General features: G+C 40.6%; 1 protein-coding gene across 2 annotated transcripts in view; it reads right to left on the bottom strand.

Moving 5' to 3' along the window:
• The window catches only part of LOC123638228 (N-acetyllactosaminide beta-1,6-N-acetylglucosaminyl-transferase-like), a 94,539-nt gene that overhangs the window by 3,220 nt on the left and 73,751 nt on the right, over positions 1–17,568 (bottom strand). For both annotated transcript variants that reach the window (XM_045551699.1, XM_045551698.1), the window contains one exon: positions 3,140–3,232. In XM_045551699.1, the coding sequence (XP_045407655.1) occupies positions 3,140–3,232 (93 nt within the window). The remainder of the gene's footprint in view (positions 1–3,139; positions 3,233–17,568) is intronic.

Consider the following 17,568-nt stretch of genomic DNA (forward strand, 5'->3'; position numbering starts at 1 on the left):
GGTGAGAACTGAAAACAGGCATCATCTACATGCTTAGGAAAGCGGAAGTAAACAAGGGCAGAATGTTTTGGCCTGGAGCAAGCAGAGGTTCAGAGACAGCTTGGTGGTCTTCAGGACAGAGGCAACAAGTACATACTTGCAGAGAGAGGGAAAAGAGGAAGCAGAGAGGGAGGTGCTGAGGACGACAAAGCAGGGGCATATTTAGGGAAGCCCACGTGTAGCTGAGGCCACAGATGGTGGCTTTGGTTGGGAGGATGGGTGACTTTTCCTCTTGAAACAGGAGAGAATGATGAAAGAATACGTCCACACTACTCTAATATGACATGAAAAGGGACTAGATAATGGAATTTTGATCAAATGTCTTGAAAGTTCTTTCTAAAGTTGAAATGATTTACCTTTTGGGAGTGGAAAGGCTGTTTTAGCATAAGCTTGAGAGCTTAATGGTGAGCAGGAAAGCTGAAAAGGTGCATCCTAGGAAGGGCACCAGGAAAACAGTGAGGTAAATTAAGGATAAAGAGGCAGCCAGGATGAAGCTGACGGTAGATGGCAGGACCCGGTGGTGGATGAGTCTTAAGAGAGTTCTGTAACCTTCTCCAACAACCTTCTGCCTAGGGGAGCACAAATGGCAAAAAGTAGATAGTGGTAATGACTAAGCTCAGGAAATCAGCCTTGTAGGGTCAGAGTGGTAAGGGAACCCAAAATGAGTTGACAAGGACAGCATGGAAAGGCTGATCACTGCAACAGGCCAGACAGGGAGTCCTTGGGAGGAAACTAGTAGAAGGAAGAAGCTGGAAATGTTGACCCTCTGGAAATCCCAATTCAAATAATCAAATGTTAAACAACAACAACATGTTTTAGGTGTGGGGATATGATAATGAATAAACTGGACACAAATCTTAGCCCTCTTGGAGCTTCTGCTCTGTTCTGGGGAGGAAGACAGTAAAATAAGTAGGCTGTAAGTTGAAGAACACCAGTAGAGGTAACAAAGGGATTGTAATCAGAGATGTGTGCTGCAAGTGTAAGACCACTCTAAGTGCTAAGCAGGCTGATAAAGGGGGTATGGACGTGGCTTTGGAACAAGTCCTACGAACCCACAGACGAGGGGGAAAGGACCAGACCGTATTGCTGACTCACTGCCTTGGCATGCAATATTCTTCCTCCTTGCTTATGCCTTTTTCTTTCCCCTATATAGTGGTTTGGGGCACTAGACAGTTTTTGTGCTCTGGACCATATAATGCTTTCAGATGTTCACTGGCATAACAGGTACTAAAAGAAGAAAAATGAGACATTTGTCTGCAAGGGGCTTGGGCTACCCAAACTTTATACCCTCAGGTAGCTTCCAGGCTAGGGCCAGTTCTCTCAGCCCCTGTCTATCATATGATCAATAAGGTTCCCACAAAAAATGCAAACCCAACTAGCCTACACCTTCTCTGCTGGGATAGGGCCTGGATACAGGTAATGGCAGGATGACTGAAGGGCAGTCCCTCCGTGTGAGATGGGAGCTTCTGCAGGGGGACAGCTAGCGCTGCAAGGTAATGACACCACGTGGGTCACCAGTGTGGATGTTGAAGTCCTCAAGGGTTATTGCTGGAGAGGTGGTGGTGAAGTGGACCAGAGGGTGACTATGGTGGTCCTGGAGGTGGGAGAGTGGCTGGTGGAAGGATGTAGAGAAGATGACATATCCCAGATACTGGGAACCTGACTATGTGGTGGTGAGTTTTAAAGAGACTCAGGTGCTTGAAGAGTAAAGTGACCTCCTCTCTATCTTCCTCCTTCCACTGAGAGGACAGGCTGTGGTGAGAATGTAGGCAGGTGGCAAGCACTGTCGTCTGGGGAAAATATGAGCTGATTAAGGTAAAGATATGAATATGCTTACGGGTAGGCTGAAATTTCTGTGCAGTGACTTGAGTATATCGCTATCCACAGCAGAAGGCGACAGACTATCAAGATTCACGTGGGAAAGAGGTTGGATGTGACCGACAGTTGTAGAGATGCAGCAACGTGGAGGTTTTCACCTGAAATGTTAGGCATGGGTAAGGTGCACTGATGAGCGAAGCTGTAGATTAAGTGGAAGAGTGAAGGCAAAGACTGGTGACCAGAGGGAGAAAAGGCCAAACCTCCGTATTCTCATTCATTCACTCACTGGCTCACTGAATAAATATTGATTGCATGTTATAGGTTGAATCGTGTGCCCCTCTAAATTTATATATTGAATCCTAACACCTAACACCTCCACTCAGAGTGAAGACAGAGTCTTTAAAGAGGTAATTAATTTAAAATGGGATCCCACGAGCCAGCCCTCATCCATTATCACTGGGTCCTTATAAGAGGAGATTAGGACACAGATACAAACAGAGGGAAGACCCTGTGAAGACACAGGGAGAAGACAGCTGTCCACAAGCCGAAGACAGAGACCTCGGGAGGAACCAATGCAGTTGACACCTTGACCTTGGATTTCTAGCCTTCAGAACTTTGAGAAAATAAATTTCTATTATTTTAGCCACCCAGTCTGTGCTCCTTTGTAATGGCAGCCCTAGCAAACTAATACACATGCCCACCATGTGCCAGGCAATATTCTGAAAGCAACATGTGCCAGGACCAATAAAATCCTTCTTCCTAAAGTTCTGCAGAAATGAAAACAGCTTAGGGACTTCTTGTCCATCAGGAGGAAAACCCTTCACGTTAGTGTCGCCTGACATCATGCCAGAGCTGCAGCAAACACCGACAGCTCTCCAAGCCACCGGCAGCCTGGCTGGGGAGGGAGCAGAGGCTGACCTGAGGGATGGGGTCCAGCTTGCTCTGTGATGAGGACATGACATCACTTCTGTTACTTATCATTTTCCCTCAACAGCAAGAAGAATGAACAAAAAGAAAGTGGAAACTACTAAGGGGGGGGTGCCATTATAATTGGAACCCACCTCTATATCTTCCTAGGTAATTATAAGCTGGAGAACATTGGTGAGATGTTTAATTGTATTTTTGAAGGACTGTATCTTGAAGCCTCTGGCTTCTCTAGTAACTAGCAGATTGGTCTAAATATAGTGGCAGTTCTCTCTCCATGAGAACCCCTGGATTCCAGAGCTACCTTCATGCCAACACCACCAAGCAGTGGCCTAACAGCATGAAACAAGAGCCTCACCGTGGCAGCCTCCGTGTTTGTCTTCCATGTCAATCCACTTTATAGCTCTGAGGTTACCGGTCCAGGATGCGTTTGGCATAGAGCCAGGGACACCTGCAATGTTGATAAAGAAGACAGAGATGAGAACCACGAGGGAATGGTATCAATTTTGCCAATTAAGCCTCCAAGTCCTGCTTCTTTTCTTTCAGCACATTGCCTCTCACATTTCACATGGATTGGTGCAGCCTGATCCACCCGCCTTCTGTTTCCTCCAGCTGACCTTTTGATCGGAATTGTAGTTGCTGGTTCATTAGCTAATTAGTATAATATCTAATTCAGTCAATATACAAATACGTATACTAATACAATTCTAATCCACGTACTAATATCTTATCACTAATTAGATGTTAGTGTAATACTTAATTCTTTGAAATGTAAAGAATTAGCCTCAAAAAAAAAAAAAAGGTTTGGGGTGGGGTGCTTTCGGTTGGCATCTCACTAAGCCAGGATTCCTGCACTTTATCACTATAGACACTTTGGGCTGGATAATTCCTTATTGTGGGGGCTGTCCTGTGTTTTGTAGGACGTGTACCAGCATCCCTGGCCTCTGCCTCCTAGATGCCAATAGTGCCCTTCCCCCAATTGTGACAACCAAATGTCCTGTGGGTGAACAAAATCGCCCCATTTGAGAAACATTGTGCTAACCTATCCAAGTAAGCCTCTCCATCTCAATAAATTTTGGGTAGGTCACAGAAATTGAAGGGTCCATTTAATCATATAGGTTAGTTATCCTCCAAGATTGTAACATAAAAATCATTACCGGAAAAGGAGTATATGGGAATCAATGTAAATGCAACTGAAAAAGAAATGCTTTGCTTCCTAAGGGCTGCAGCATTTTCCACCAGTGAGTAATGAAACCTGAACATAATTTTGGTGTAATGACACTACACAAGTGCTTTCAGCACCCAAATTGCAACAGTCCTCTCTTAGAAGATTGCTTTTAAATATTGGCAAGACATATTGTGGCAGGCAGAATAATGCTCCCTGGTCTCTGGCCCCCCAAACACACACATGCAAAGATGTCCACGTCTAATCCCTGGAACCTAAGAGTATGTTCTGTTACATGGCAAAGGGGAATGAAGGTTGCTGATCGGTTGACTTTAAAATAGGGAGATTATCCTGTATTATCTGGGTGGGTCGGGTATAGTCACGAGGGGTCCTTAACAGCGGCAGAGGGAGGCAGAAGAGGTGGTCAGAGTGATGTGAGAAGGTGTCACTCTGCCAGGAACGTGGGTAGCCTCGAGAAGCCAGAAAAGGCAAGGAGAGAGATTGTCCCCAGAGCCTACTGAAAGGAAAACAACCCAGCCACTGCCTTGACTTTGGCCTGGTCAGACTTCTGTCCTACAGAATTGTAAGACAATATGTTGTTTATGTGGCTCAGTTTGCAGTAGTTTGTTACAGTAGCAAGTAGAAAGCTAATACACATAACTAATGTGAAAAAAATTACTCAAGATGATGGACATTTTTAATAAGAAAACAACTGGACAAGACCAATACTTTTAAAGAAATTTAGTTGAATTAGACATTTTAAAACATTAATAAAAATGTGCATTTTCAGAAGGAAAAAAAGCTGTTCTTTTGCTCAGATGAGACACGATTATATGATGATCTAAATTGTACCCAGTTCTCCCAACTAAAATTAAATTGTGCCACAGCCTTTCCTATAAATAGCATGAGTCTTAAACTCTAAAGGCTCTCTATAAGGCAAGGGTCTTTTTTGGTTTTTCTTTCTACTCAGACTTGAAATTATTCAAGAAAAATATTCAAGAAAATCACTGTTTATTAAGCAATATTACTTTCTCTTGCTTTAATTTGCATTTCAATATTTTAAAATTATTTTAGTGTTTGCCTATCCAAAAAGAAGCTTCCTTGTTTTGTTCTTAACACATATTTTTAAAAAATTTAGAGTAAAACTTGCCTTGGTTAAGTTAAGGGGTGGGGAATGGAGTCTGGAAAGCAAAGAGAGAATTTGGTTTATTTATTTACTTGTCAACAAGATTAGCTGATATGTTTGATTTTTATGAATCTATTTAGAATAAGTAACTGCATCAGAAAAGTGCATAGAACATTTTCATGATAAAAAGTCCCTTTACCTTTAAATGACTATATTTTTGAAAGGACATTTTCTTCCTCTTTCATTCTCATTAAAATTGATTATCCCAAACTCACTCTCACTCAGAGACATATTCCATTATTCCAGAGATAAGATTGTGACATTCATAATTAATAACCTGTTGTCTTTTTTTTTTTTTTTCTTTTTTTGAAACAGAGTCTCACTCTGTTGCCTGGGCTAGAGTGCCGTGGCGTCAGCCTAGCTCACAGCAACCTCAAACTCCTGGGCTCAAGCAATCCTCCTGCCTCAGCTTCCTGAGTAGCTGGGACTACAGGCATGCACCACCATGCCTGTAGTTTTTTTTTTTTTATAGTTTTAGTTGTCCATGTAATTTCTTTCCATTTTTAGTAGAGATGGGGTCTCGCTCTTGCTCAGGCTGGTCTTGAACTCCGAACTCCTGAGCTCAAACAATCTGTCCGCCTTGGCCTCCCAGAGTGCTACGATTACAGGTGTGAGCCACCGCGCCCGGCCGACCTGCTGTCTTTAAAATAAACGTATAACGCTGACTAACCTCCTGCTAATGAAATTCTGAACCTCAACTTCTGTGCTTTTTGTTTGATAGTAGGTCTCAAGCATGTCTATGTTTAACTATTATTTATGTTCCAGCATTAAAATGTTACATTTTTAAAAGCAGAAGGGGGGAGAAGGGCAAACACAGATCACACTGAATTTACTTTGTCATTTTTTTTTGCAAAGAGTCCTGAGGCACAGAACTATCTGGCAGGAGTAGGCACAGACCCTTGCTACTCAAGTAAACTTCTTAGACTTGTTACCGCAGCATTGCCTGGGGGTTCGTTAGAAATGCAGAGTCTTTGGCCCCACCTCAGGTCTCTTGCACCAAAATTACCATCTTTATAAGATCCCCAGAGGATTCCTGTGTGTGATCGAGTATGTGACGCTCTGAGCTATAAGCAACACTGTGAAGAGGACACAGCCTGTCCTGGGCAACAACAGCACCTTCCCTTTTTCCTCTTCTCCTTCAAATTCTTCCCTTAGCCTTCATCAAGTTTCTAAGTTAGTATCTTACTAACTCTCCTGTTCTCACTCAAAATCTGCTCTTATGAATGAGTCTGGTACCTTTACATCCTTGGGTTAATTTAACTAACTTGACCCACTGCTGGGCTTATATGCATTTTAATAGAGCTCTCAAGTCACCTCCTGGAAGACATCAGCCCACCTGTTATAGGGAAAAGCCACGCTGATCAGAGAGACAGTCCTCATGGTTGGTGCCTTTGACTTCACAGCACTTGGATGCCGGGAGATTGTCAATGTTGAAGGAATAAGCGCCCCTTCCCAATGCAAGGGCTGCCCCACCAACGCAGCCTTTAGTGCCGATGCTGAAGATTGTTTACCTTGTGTGTGCCCAGTTGCTGCCCAGATTTCCCAATAGGCCATAGTAACTTAAGGCATAACAATGTTCTACTTCCCAGCATCAAAAAGTATTTCTTCCACCTTCTTAGCAAGCACCAACCCAGGTAGCCATCAATCATTCACTCTCCAGTCTACCTTGCCTAGCTCAACTGGCATACGGAGGAGCTAAAACACTCAACAAGACTTCTGGTGACTGCTCAATTTGAATATGTTGTGGGCATCACTTGGTTATTATTTAGAGGAGATAATGGCAAGTTTAAGATTGAATACCCCAAATGCGTAGCGTGTCCACTGTTCAGTAATTTAATTTGGCTTGGGTTAAAAAGCAATGGAGACCCCAGAGCTCCCAATCCCATCCCTTGTGCCAATGAACAGTTTGCTCCTTCTATTCCCTAAAAGCCTCTACTAAGCCTGACTCTGTTTCCTGGTTTTCTTCCAGTGACTGACCTCAGGACAAATTCCCTGATGGACCCGACACTGGCATTAAGGGAACTTCTGCTCTCATTCTAGCTTTGCCATTAACCAGCTGGGTATCCTTTGGCATCATTTACTGTCTCTGAGCCTCACCTCTCAAATGAAGTAGGTAAATTAGATCACTGGTTTTCAGCCTTTTAGATTGCAACCGACAGAAAAAAACATTTCACATCATGCATCTTATACATATGTATATAAATCAAAGGTTTCACAAAACAATACTGAGGCTTATTACATACAATGTAATGATTTATTTATTACTGAATGAATAAATGAGGCAGAGTCTTGCTCTGTTGTCCAGGCTGGAGTGCAGTGGTACATTCATAGCTCACTGCAACCTCGAACCCCTGGGCTCCAGTGATAATCCTGCCTCAGCCTCCCGAGTACTTGGGACTACAGGTACACACCACACCTGGCTAATTTTTAAATTTTTTTTGTAGAGATGGGGTCTTGTTATATTGCTCAGGCTGGTCTTAAACTCCTGGACTCAAGCAATCCTCCCACCTCAGCCTCCCAAAGCACTGGGATTACAGGTGTGAGCCACCACACCAGGGCCTTGCTTATTTTATGTTTTTTTAGTCTAGTTTCATCTTAAAAATTCTGGCCAAAAACTACTAAAGTGATTTCTGTATCCTCTAATGGGATACAACTACTATTTGAAAAATACTAGACTCGATCCTCATATTATTATTGTTGCTGTTATGATTGCTATTATCACTGTTAGGATTTTAGGAGTGTAGTTCTGGGGTATATGGGTATGAGTCTACCCTCAATTTATAAGTATCCCAGGAAGGACCTATTTTTCATTGTATCTAGGATGGGGCAAAAGGAAGATGCCAATATTATCAGAGAAAACATTTTAAACTATAAAATCCAATTCTCTCATTTGTTCTTCATAGGCTTATATAAACAAAACATTTGAGACAAAGTTTACAGAGTAACCAGGAATGTTTTTCTTGGGGCTCATCCTTTATTGGTAGAATAACTGTGTTTTTTAAATAAATGAATATGATTCTTTGAAATGCAAGCTTTATATTGACTTGACTTTCTCCTTGTTCTTACACAGTTAAGTTCATATTCTTTTTTACTTATTAAATAAACAATGAATTTTGTTTTTAAATGTCCAGTAGTCAATGTTGAAAGGAATTTCTTACAATATCACGGTGGTGCTGTAAATTGGTGTGACGGCGGAAAATCAGTTTGAAGACATGAGGGAGAAGCCACCATGCCTGTCATCCCCTTTGATCCTTTAAAGCTATACCTTCAAAATCATTTAAGGAAATAATTTTTAAAATGCCAAAATCTTTATATGAAGATATTTATTATGATATATATTATACATAATGACTAACAGCACAGGCTTTTAAGTCAGATAGATGGACTTTCAAATCCCTGTCGTTGCTATTTCTAGTTGTGTGACTTTGAACTACTTAATCTCTAAGACGAAATGTACTATCTTTAAAATCTCACAGAGTTTTGTTAGTGTTAGATAAGATAATGTATGTTTTGTTCTTTGCAACACCTGGCATACATGATTACTCAATAGATGATTGAAAATATCCCTCTATTAAAATCATCTGGACAATGTATCTGTGGAAGAGACTGCTCTTTTATTACAATCAAAAGTAGGTTTCCGAACCTTGGCACTATTGACATTTGGCCGGGTAATTCCTGGTGGTGAGGGACTGTCCTGTGTTGTGCAGGATGTTTAGGGGCATCCCCAGCCTCTACCCACTACATGCCAGTAGCAGCCCCCCAAAATCCAGTTGTGATAGCCCCAAACCTCTCCAGATATTGCCAGATGTCCCCTGAGGTACAAAATCATCCCTGGTTGAGAATTACTGATCTACAGTAAAAAAAAAAAAAAAAAAAAAAAAAAACAGACCATGAAATAGTATACTGTTAATAGTATACTGTTGCATGTGAAATATGAGTGGAAGAAATGACTAGTTTTTCTTGATTTATAAAACTTTAATATTATATATCTGAGTCTTATTTGTTTCATTGATTTAGTAATTGTGCTTGTTAATGTTATAATAATACAAAAGAAAAAGTAAACAAAATATTCATTGCTGATTATTTTTAACAGCAAAAAATTGAAAATTACCCAATAGCAGGGAAATGCAGTGTTAAGCAACTTGTAGCCTCTTTTTCTTATTATTAATTTGGGTCTTTTTTAGAAATAAAAAGATATATATTTGGTTTTGCCTACTACTAGTGATCATTAATCACTTAAGATTTTTAACACAGGAAATTTACTAAAAGAGATCCTATTTTGTTTCATGCGGATGTTTTCTAGAGTTTTGCAGTCCCTGAGACGATGGCATAGCATCCTTTACATGCCATCTCTGCATTCATCTCTGATAACTGCCAACAAATTAATGACTCCTTACTTGTAAAAGGAAAAGATGGAATGAAGAAAAACCCAGAATTTCAGAATCAAAGGGATTTTAGAAATTTCCTAATATGCTTACCCTCCCTGCACCAAGCTGTGTAAGCTAGAGCCTAGAAAATTTAAGTGAATTGCCCAGGAGTATGGACATGCAAAATAACTTGTTGATTTTGTTTCAAGATAATATACTCACTTATTTAAATGGGTTCTTGAATGCCTCCTACATAGTATGGGGATAAAGCCACGCATGGGATATTCTTAGAGATTTCAGACTAGTGTATCTAGAGGATTTATATTTATCAATATTTTTAGTTGTAGCCCAAACACTTTCACTCCAGAGTCTTTCTTGGACAGTCTTCTGGTGCAGAATACGAAAGACCAGTGGAATGTTTAGAAACGTGGGCAATCCTTGGCTCAGAGCAGTTCAGATTTTGTTATGATCCTGACCTCAGTGCTGACCTTGGTTCATTTCATTGGCTCTCTGCCTCCATATCTCTGCTGTTTATCATCTTTAGCTCTTGTCAAACTCTCCTTTAATTATGGCAAATTTTCCTGAGGTGGTGAAGGCCTTAAGGTTCCCTACTCCAAGACTTATAGCCTGATAATGTTTCCTTCTTTCCTTCACTAAACTATGACATTTTTCAAAATCCTTCACCCTCGTGATTAACGTGAATTCACTAGTTAATTCCTTCCAGCTATGACTGTTGAACTTGTGTGCAGTGCAGGGGCCTCCACTGAACTCCCAATCTATCAGCAGTTCTTCAAGTCTTATCTGGTTGGCAACAGTGTTGCTCAAACACATGCCCTTTGCTTTCCTTTGTGGTCACAGCTGTTGCTCAGGTGTTCGACTTCTCTCCCCAAGATCATTTTAACTCCTTACAAACCTGTCTCTTTGCCTGAAGTCTGCCCACTTCAATGGCAATACTACCAAGACGGTTCTTTCTCTAATCAGCATTGATCCTGTTGCTTTCCTATTTTGGGGGTGCAAATTACTTTGAAGGGTTGACTCTGTGTCTGGTTTGTCAAGCCAGCTTCAGATGCTGCCCCCCAATCACTCACCCTCAAACAAACAAGCAAACTGAGACTTGCCATCATCCTAGACCTCTCCTGCGGGCACCCATGCCACCCCTTACTATTCTGACTAAACACCCCATTTCTCAATCTCCTTCCTCAAAAGCTTGACTCTGAACCATCATTTCTTTCTTTTGCTTCAGACTGTCACTAATCAAGCAGACTGCCCCCAGCCAGCTCATCAGAACTGTAACCCTGTCTGGATCTACCACTTCCATGCTGTAATCACATTCTGGCCAGAAAAATACCAAAACGCTGACCATAGCACACAAGAGTTTTTACAGTCTTGCTCCCCACTATGGCTTGAATATGTCCCCCAGAGTTCATATATTGGAAACTTAATCCCCAATCCAATAGTGTTGAGAGATGGGACCTTTAAGAAGTGATTGAGGCCGGGCGCAGTGGCTCACGCCTGTAATCCTAGCCCTCTGGGAGGCTGAGGCGGGTGGATCACTCGAGGTCAGGAGTTCGAGACCAGCCTGAGCGAGACTCTGTCTCTACTAAAAATAGAAAGAAATTAAATGGACAATTAAAAAAATATATATAGAAAAAATTAGCCGGGCATGGTGGCACATGCCTGTAGTCCCAGCTACTCTGGAGGCTGAGGCAGTAGGATCGCTTAAGCCCAGGAGTTTGAGGTTGCTGTGAGCTAGGCTGATGCCACGGCACTCACTCTAGCCCGGGCAACAAAGTGAGACTCTGTCTCAAAAACAAACAAAAAAAAAGAAGTGATTGAGTCATGAGGACTCTGTCCTCATGAATAAATTAATGTAGTTATTTTGAGAGTAGGTTCATTATTGTGGGAATGAGTTCGTTATCAAGAGAGTGGATTTATTATAAAAGCAAGTTCAACCTTCTCTTCTCTTGTGCTCTCTTGCCCTCTTGCCTTTCTGCCTTCCTCCACGGGATAACACGGCACGAAGGCCGTCAGCAGATGCTGGCACCATGCTTTTGGACTTAGCCTCCAGAGCCATGAGCCAAATAAATTTCTTTACTTTGTAAATTACCCAGTCTGAGGTATTCTATTATAGCAGCAGAAAATGGACTAAGGTACCCCCAGATACAAACAGCAGCTGATTGGTAGGCCTGTTCGGTTTGACTCCTGCAGTGGGGTGGAATTAAGTCAACACCAAAGAAATGATTTCCCATGAAAGTCTGGACTTTCAGTGTCCTTTAACAACAATTCGCTGGGGCTTTAGGTAGCCAGGAGCTCTCTTGCCACCCTGGCCCCACCATTCTGACTCACCTACATTGTCTGGCCCTGTAGGTGTGCAGTTTGCAACCCTGGGTTCCAGGCCTTATCTTGCAACACTGCCCACCTCACCTTTTATCACCATCCGCACACCCAACTGTTCTGCCACCCATCTGGGAATTCCTGAATTGGTCTTCCATTTTCACATAGTTCCTTGTACCTTGGCTTATGAAAATGTCTATTAGTATAAAAAAACATTTGCTAGGAACTAAAATCACCAAAGTGAAAACCCTAAGATAGCCCCTCTTTTTGTACTTATCAAGTTGGCAAAGATGTAGAAAATGATAATGCCCCAAGAAAATGATAATGCCCCACAGCAGAGACGGTAGAGTGAAAGGGAGCTTTTAAACTTGCAAGCAGAAGTATAAAATTGGTACAGTTTTTGTAAGAGCAACATGACACTCTGTGTCAAAACCCTTAAAAATGTGCACACCCTTTGACTCAGCATTTTCATCTATTGAAATTTGTCCTAAGGAAGTTATTTGTAAATTATTATTTTGAGAAGCAGTGTAAGTAGTTAGGATTGATTCTGAAACTAAATTGGAATCTTACCAGGATTCAAGCGCAAGCCCTGTCACTTACTAACTGGGAGACCATTGACAGGCTATCTAATTTCTCTGTTCCTTAGTTTCATTATCTGCAAATCAGGATAAAAACAGTACCTACACCTCATGAAGTTGTTGTGAAGTGCAGGAGATACTTAAAACGCTCTGAATGGTGCTTGGTACACAGTTGCTGTAAAAGTATCCAGTCATCATTAACTATCAATTTTATTAATAAAATAATTTATTATCAGGAAGACTTCCTAAATGTCCGTAAGTTGCAGCTTTGCTAAATAAATTATAATGCATTCAAATGATGGCTTGCTATAGAGCTATTAAAAATTACGGTGAAAAATTCTTCATGACCTGGGAAAGCCATGATATACCATTAAGTGAGGAGAGCTGGTTATGAAAATCAGTAAAGACATGTAAAAATATGCTTTTATGTAAAAATGTAGCCTGAAAGTTATGTATAAAAGTATTATCCCTGAGTATTAAATTTATTGATGATTTTTATTTTAGTCTTTGTAGTTTTCTGTATTTTCAAAATGTTACTTTCCTGACCATTGGGAGGTAGGTAGCTATTTAAAAAAAAATTTTTTTTTTTTTTCTTTTGAGACAGAGTCTCATTCTGTTTGTTGCCTGGGCTAGAGTGCAGTGGCATCAGCCTAGCTCACAGCAACCTCAGATCCTACTGCCTCAGCCTCCTGAGTAGCTGGGACTACAGGCGTGCACCAACATGCCCGGTTAATTTTTTCTGTTTTTAGTAGAGAAGGGGTCTTGCTCTTATCCAGGCTGGTCTCAAACTCCTGAACTCAAGCGATCCTCCCCCCTCAGCCTCCCAGAGTGCTAGGATAACAGGCATGAGCCACTGTGCCCGGCCCTATTTTTAAAATTTCTTAACTACCATTTCATTTCTTTTGTAATAGAATTTAAAGGTACATTTCCAAAATTAACTAGAAAAATACTATTTTTAAAAACGTTCTCAGTAGAGATCTTGCTTTATCAGATGTTTCCACTAAACAAGGATATATTTTGATTTGTTGTGGCAGACTACAAAAAATGGGGCCATGAATGTGTCCCATGGCTACACACAGACCCTTGGTCAGGATGACTTTGCAGCTTTTCCATTAAGAAGTAGAAAATGTTTCTCTACCTCTTGAATCTGGCCTTGGCTGCATGACTTGCTTTGGCCAACAGGACAGTAGCAAACGTGACACAAACAGAAACTTAGAAGACATTTGTTGACTGGGGCTTGCCCTCGCCTAGAGGCTACCCAGGGAAGCAGCCCCAGCCAGCCTACCAGAGAACAAGAGACCAGGCGGGGACAAGGCCGCATTTGGAGAGTGACAACATCCGAGACCCTCAGCCCTAGTGGAGCTGGCCATGATCAGAACTCACAGAATCATGAAAAACTTTTTTCAAGCCACTAAGTTTAGGAAGTTCTTTTGCTCCCAACAAAACTTTAATTGATTTTTTAAGTAGATATCAGGTGCAAGTGGTAAGGAATGGATGAGGGCTCAGTCAACAAGTTAATAAATTCCACGCTTCAGCTTTTATCTCTAATTGCAGCTTTCATCTCTGTCAAGTCCCTCTGGCTGCACTTTAGAATCATTTGTGGAACTTTGAAAAAGTACCCATGACTGGGCCCCATCGGGGTGGGACCCAGACACTGGTATTTTTTTTAAATGCCCAACATGATTGTAATGTGTAGCCAGAGTTGAGAACACTGGTTCTTCAGAGAAGTCTTTTGTTGAACACCTCTTCACAGGGAAAATACTTTCTAGTATTATCTATACTACACTTCTAAAACACCAAGTATTGTGCCTCAGTAAGAAGAGAGTTTATTTTTCAACAAATAAAGTTAACTTTATTTTTAGGTTTTGGAGATTGAAAAAGTATAGAAAAGTTCAAAGAAGCAGCCAACTGTTTATTTTCCTATTTATTTTCCACTTCCCCCAAATTAGCTACTGTTAGCAACTTGCCACATTTACCTTGTGAATCTTTACTTTTTTCCTCTTAAAGCTATTATTCTGTAATTTGTGAAAAATAGGACGCTGGTTATGAGAAAGAATTCAAATAATGCATAGAAGTACAGAGATCAAAGTAAAAAAAAAATACCATGCTACAAAATCTAAAACCTACAAGTAACAACCATTAACTTTAAGAAAAAAAAAAAAAAAAAGACTGTGGCTTATGCCTTCCTCTCCCTGCTTTCTACATCCGGACTGGCCCTGGCGCTTGCTTCACTTGCTTCCCTGGGGCCCCTGTGGCTGTGTGTGGCGTGCGGTGCCTCTCGTTTCTAGGGGAACTATGAATAACATTAATGTTTGCTTTCAACAGCAAAAAAAAAAAAAGAGAGAAAGAAAACATTAATAAAGCACCTTTCGGCACAAATACTTCCCTGAGACTTTATGACAACAACGTAACTATAAACCAGCTGACTAACCTATATTGATCAAAGATTGCAATGACTTTTCACAAGTGACCTTTAACCATCGAGATATATGTGTTAGGTTTCCTTAAATTAAATGAGTTCAGGCATCACTTACGTACTTGTTTATCACTTTGATGGGTTTGTGAATTCAAAAGCCTGCTTCCCTGGGACTCAAGTTTGTATTGGATTCCAGAAACTTGGGAGATTCTGCTGTTATTTGCAGCACTTGGACATCAAGTAGTAAGTGTTTTCTGCCCTTTCCTTGTTTAGATGTGTTTGCTCACAGCTTGAATTAGGTATTTTGCATATCAAGTGCCATTTCCTAGTTTTCATGTGACTTTCAAATAAAAGCACAGTTTTGATTGTCTTCTCATGGCAAAGTCCTCCCTTATTGAGATCAATAGAGCACAGTATGCCCTGTGCTGGTTCGTTTGTTGCCTAGGAAAAAGTCCTTAACGACTCCACTAGACAAATTTTCATCTTGCCCTGCACACAGTGCACGCTTCACCTTCAAAACAAGGCACTAGGCTGCACCCAGTTGGATGTTAATCAAGAAGGTTGTAAAACCTTCCTTCTAATTCCATGTAAGAGCAGTCAGATAACAAACATGCTCACTTAGGACTGTTGTCTAATTTTAACCCCTATTTACAATCCAAGACAGGTCAAAAGTTTTTGAAGGTCAGTGGTAAATTCCATTTGCTACTGCACGTACTGGGGTATATATAGGTTGCTAATTCTGGGAACTAAGTCCTTCGCTATAGATAGCAATGTCTCATACAGAACAGCAGGGCAGTTCTGTTCACAGTCTTATTCTGCAAATATGAAAAACACCTAAATAAACTTTAAAAAGAGAAGAAACCTGGGAGAAAGAACCTTTCCATGTGCCCGGGATTAGCAGGTAGCTAGCCCTACCTTGTACAGTATGCACAAACACAGGAAAACTCGGCCTGGCATTGCTTCCTGAAATATCAATTTAACCTGGACATTTGAGTGAAAAGCCCTGGGCTTCAAGTAGAAGTTACACACACGGCGACACAAAAACAGACAAATCTAATGTATGGAGCTGGGACAGTGGTTATTCTTGGAAGTGTTACTGTGGAAAGGAACCCTCAGGGGTTCTGAGAATAGGAGGAACTGGGGGGTTTCCAGATAAGGAGGGTGTGAAAATTCAGTGATCTGTTTAATTCTGATATGGGCAGTTTTCTGTAGGTAGTATTATGTTTCAATAAAAAAGTCTTAAAAAGTTATAGACAGGAATGCAATATTTATATAGCTTTGTAAAATAAAACATGAGACTTCAAAGAAATGTTGGTCTCTTCAGTTCTTGCCCTTGCGCCCTTCTCTGCCCAGGGCCACTCTAGGAACTGTAGTAACACTTTCCTTTCAGGTATTAAGGGCTTTACTTTTAAGCATTTGAGTGCTGCTGTTTTCATTTGTGTAATAGTTATTTCAATAGTTCAGAAACTCTGAATAATGGACATTTTAGATCAAGGCCAACAACTAATATATTCAATTTATAGGAAAAAATAAACCCTTGAGCCATCTGCTAATTTAGACAGAGCCTCTCCTGTATGAGTTCTGATAAGAAACCATATTGAGGTGTTGTGCTCCTCACCACGCTTGTGCGTGATCTGATTGTTGGAAAGGACCTGGGATGGGAAGTTTTGTGAGTCTGCCACATGTGTTTCTGGAATAAAAGGGGGACACAGTTTTAGTTATTCTTATTCTTCCAGTTAAGTTCTTGGTGTTCCTACTATTTATTTGAAATCACTGATACTGAAAAATTAAAGGTAATCAAAGTAAACCAAGTTCAAGTTTAATAACTGCATACATAAATGCTGTAGTTACTTTCAGTTTATTATCCCAAATGAAAAATACTACTAAAAATGACCCTACTTTTAAAAAAAAATGTTAAGAGGTCCAACTGATTTTATTACTTATTAAAAAAATAAATAACATGGAAAAAGAAAAGTAGGCCAAAAAGAACCAATACTTAACAGAGATTATTTAAGCTGTGAGAGGACCCATAAGAAACCACAATAGTCACCTTATAACACACACGAGGAATTCATTTAAAAAAAAAAAGAATAAGAAGCTGCTTTTCCAGACCCCAATGGCTACATACTCTATGATTCCATTTTTATGACATTCTGGGAAAGCACAGGGATGGTGAACAGGCCAGGATTTGCCAAGAGTTTGGGCTGGGGGAAGGGACTGTACAAGGAGCAGCTTGAGGGAATCCTGGGCCTGATGGAACTGTTCTCGAATGTGGTGGTGGATGCATGACTCTATGCAGTTGTCAGAACACATGGAACTGGACACCAAAAACAGTGAGTTTTACTGTATATAAATTTAAAAATAAAAAAAAGGAAGCTGCTGCAAATTCAACAACAATAAAATAGAATGGATCTCCACGGCAAATAGATAAAATTTTTAAATTATATTTTGTAATATACCTATAGATTTTTTCATTTGAAAAATATCAATACTATCTGTTTTAATGAATTCTGAACACTTTTACAGAATCCTGTTGTTAAAACCCATCTTTCAGTATTAGACAGCATACATACCAAAATATTCTTACTGTCCTCTTGCTCTGATATCTAGGACATTTCAGAGAGAAATTGTGAGAAGCACTAAACAAACATATAAGGACTACTGTATCAAGACTTAGACGTCTCATCTTTAAGACCTAGTCTAGCTGCTAAATCATGCAACGCAAACAAATCATTTCATCT

Source organism: Lemur catta, chromosome 5 (assembly GCF_020740605.2).
Source record: "Lemur catta isolate mLemCat1 chromosome 5, mLemCat1.pri, whole genome shotgun sequence".
Classification (NCBI taxonomy): Eukaryota; Metazoa; Chordata; class Mammalia; order Primates; family Lemuridae; genus Lemur; species Lemur catta.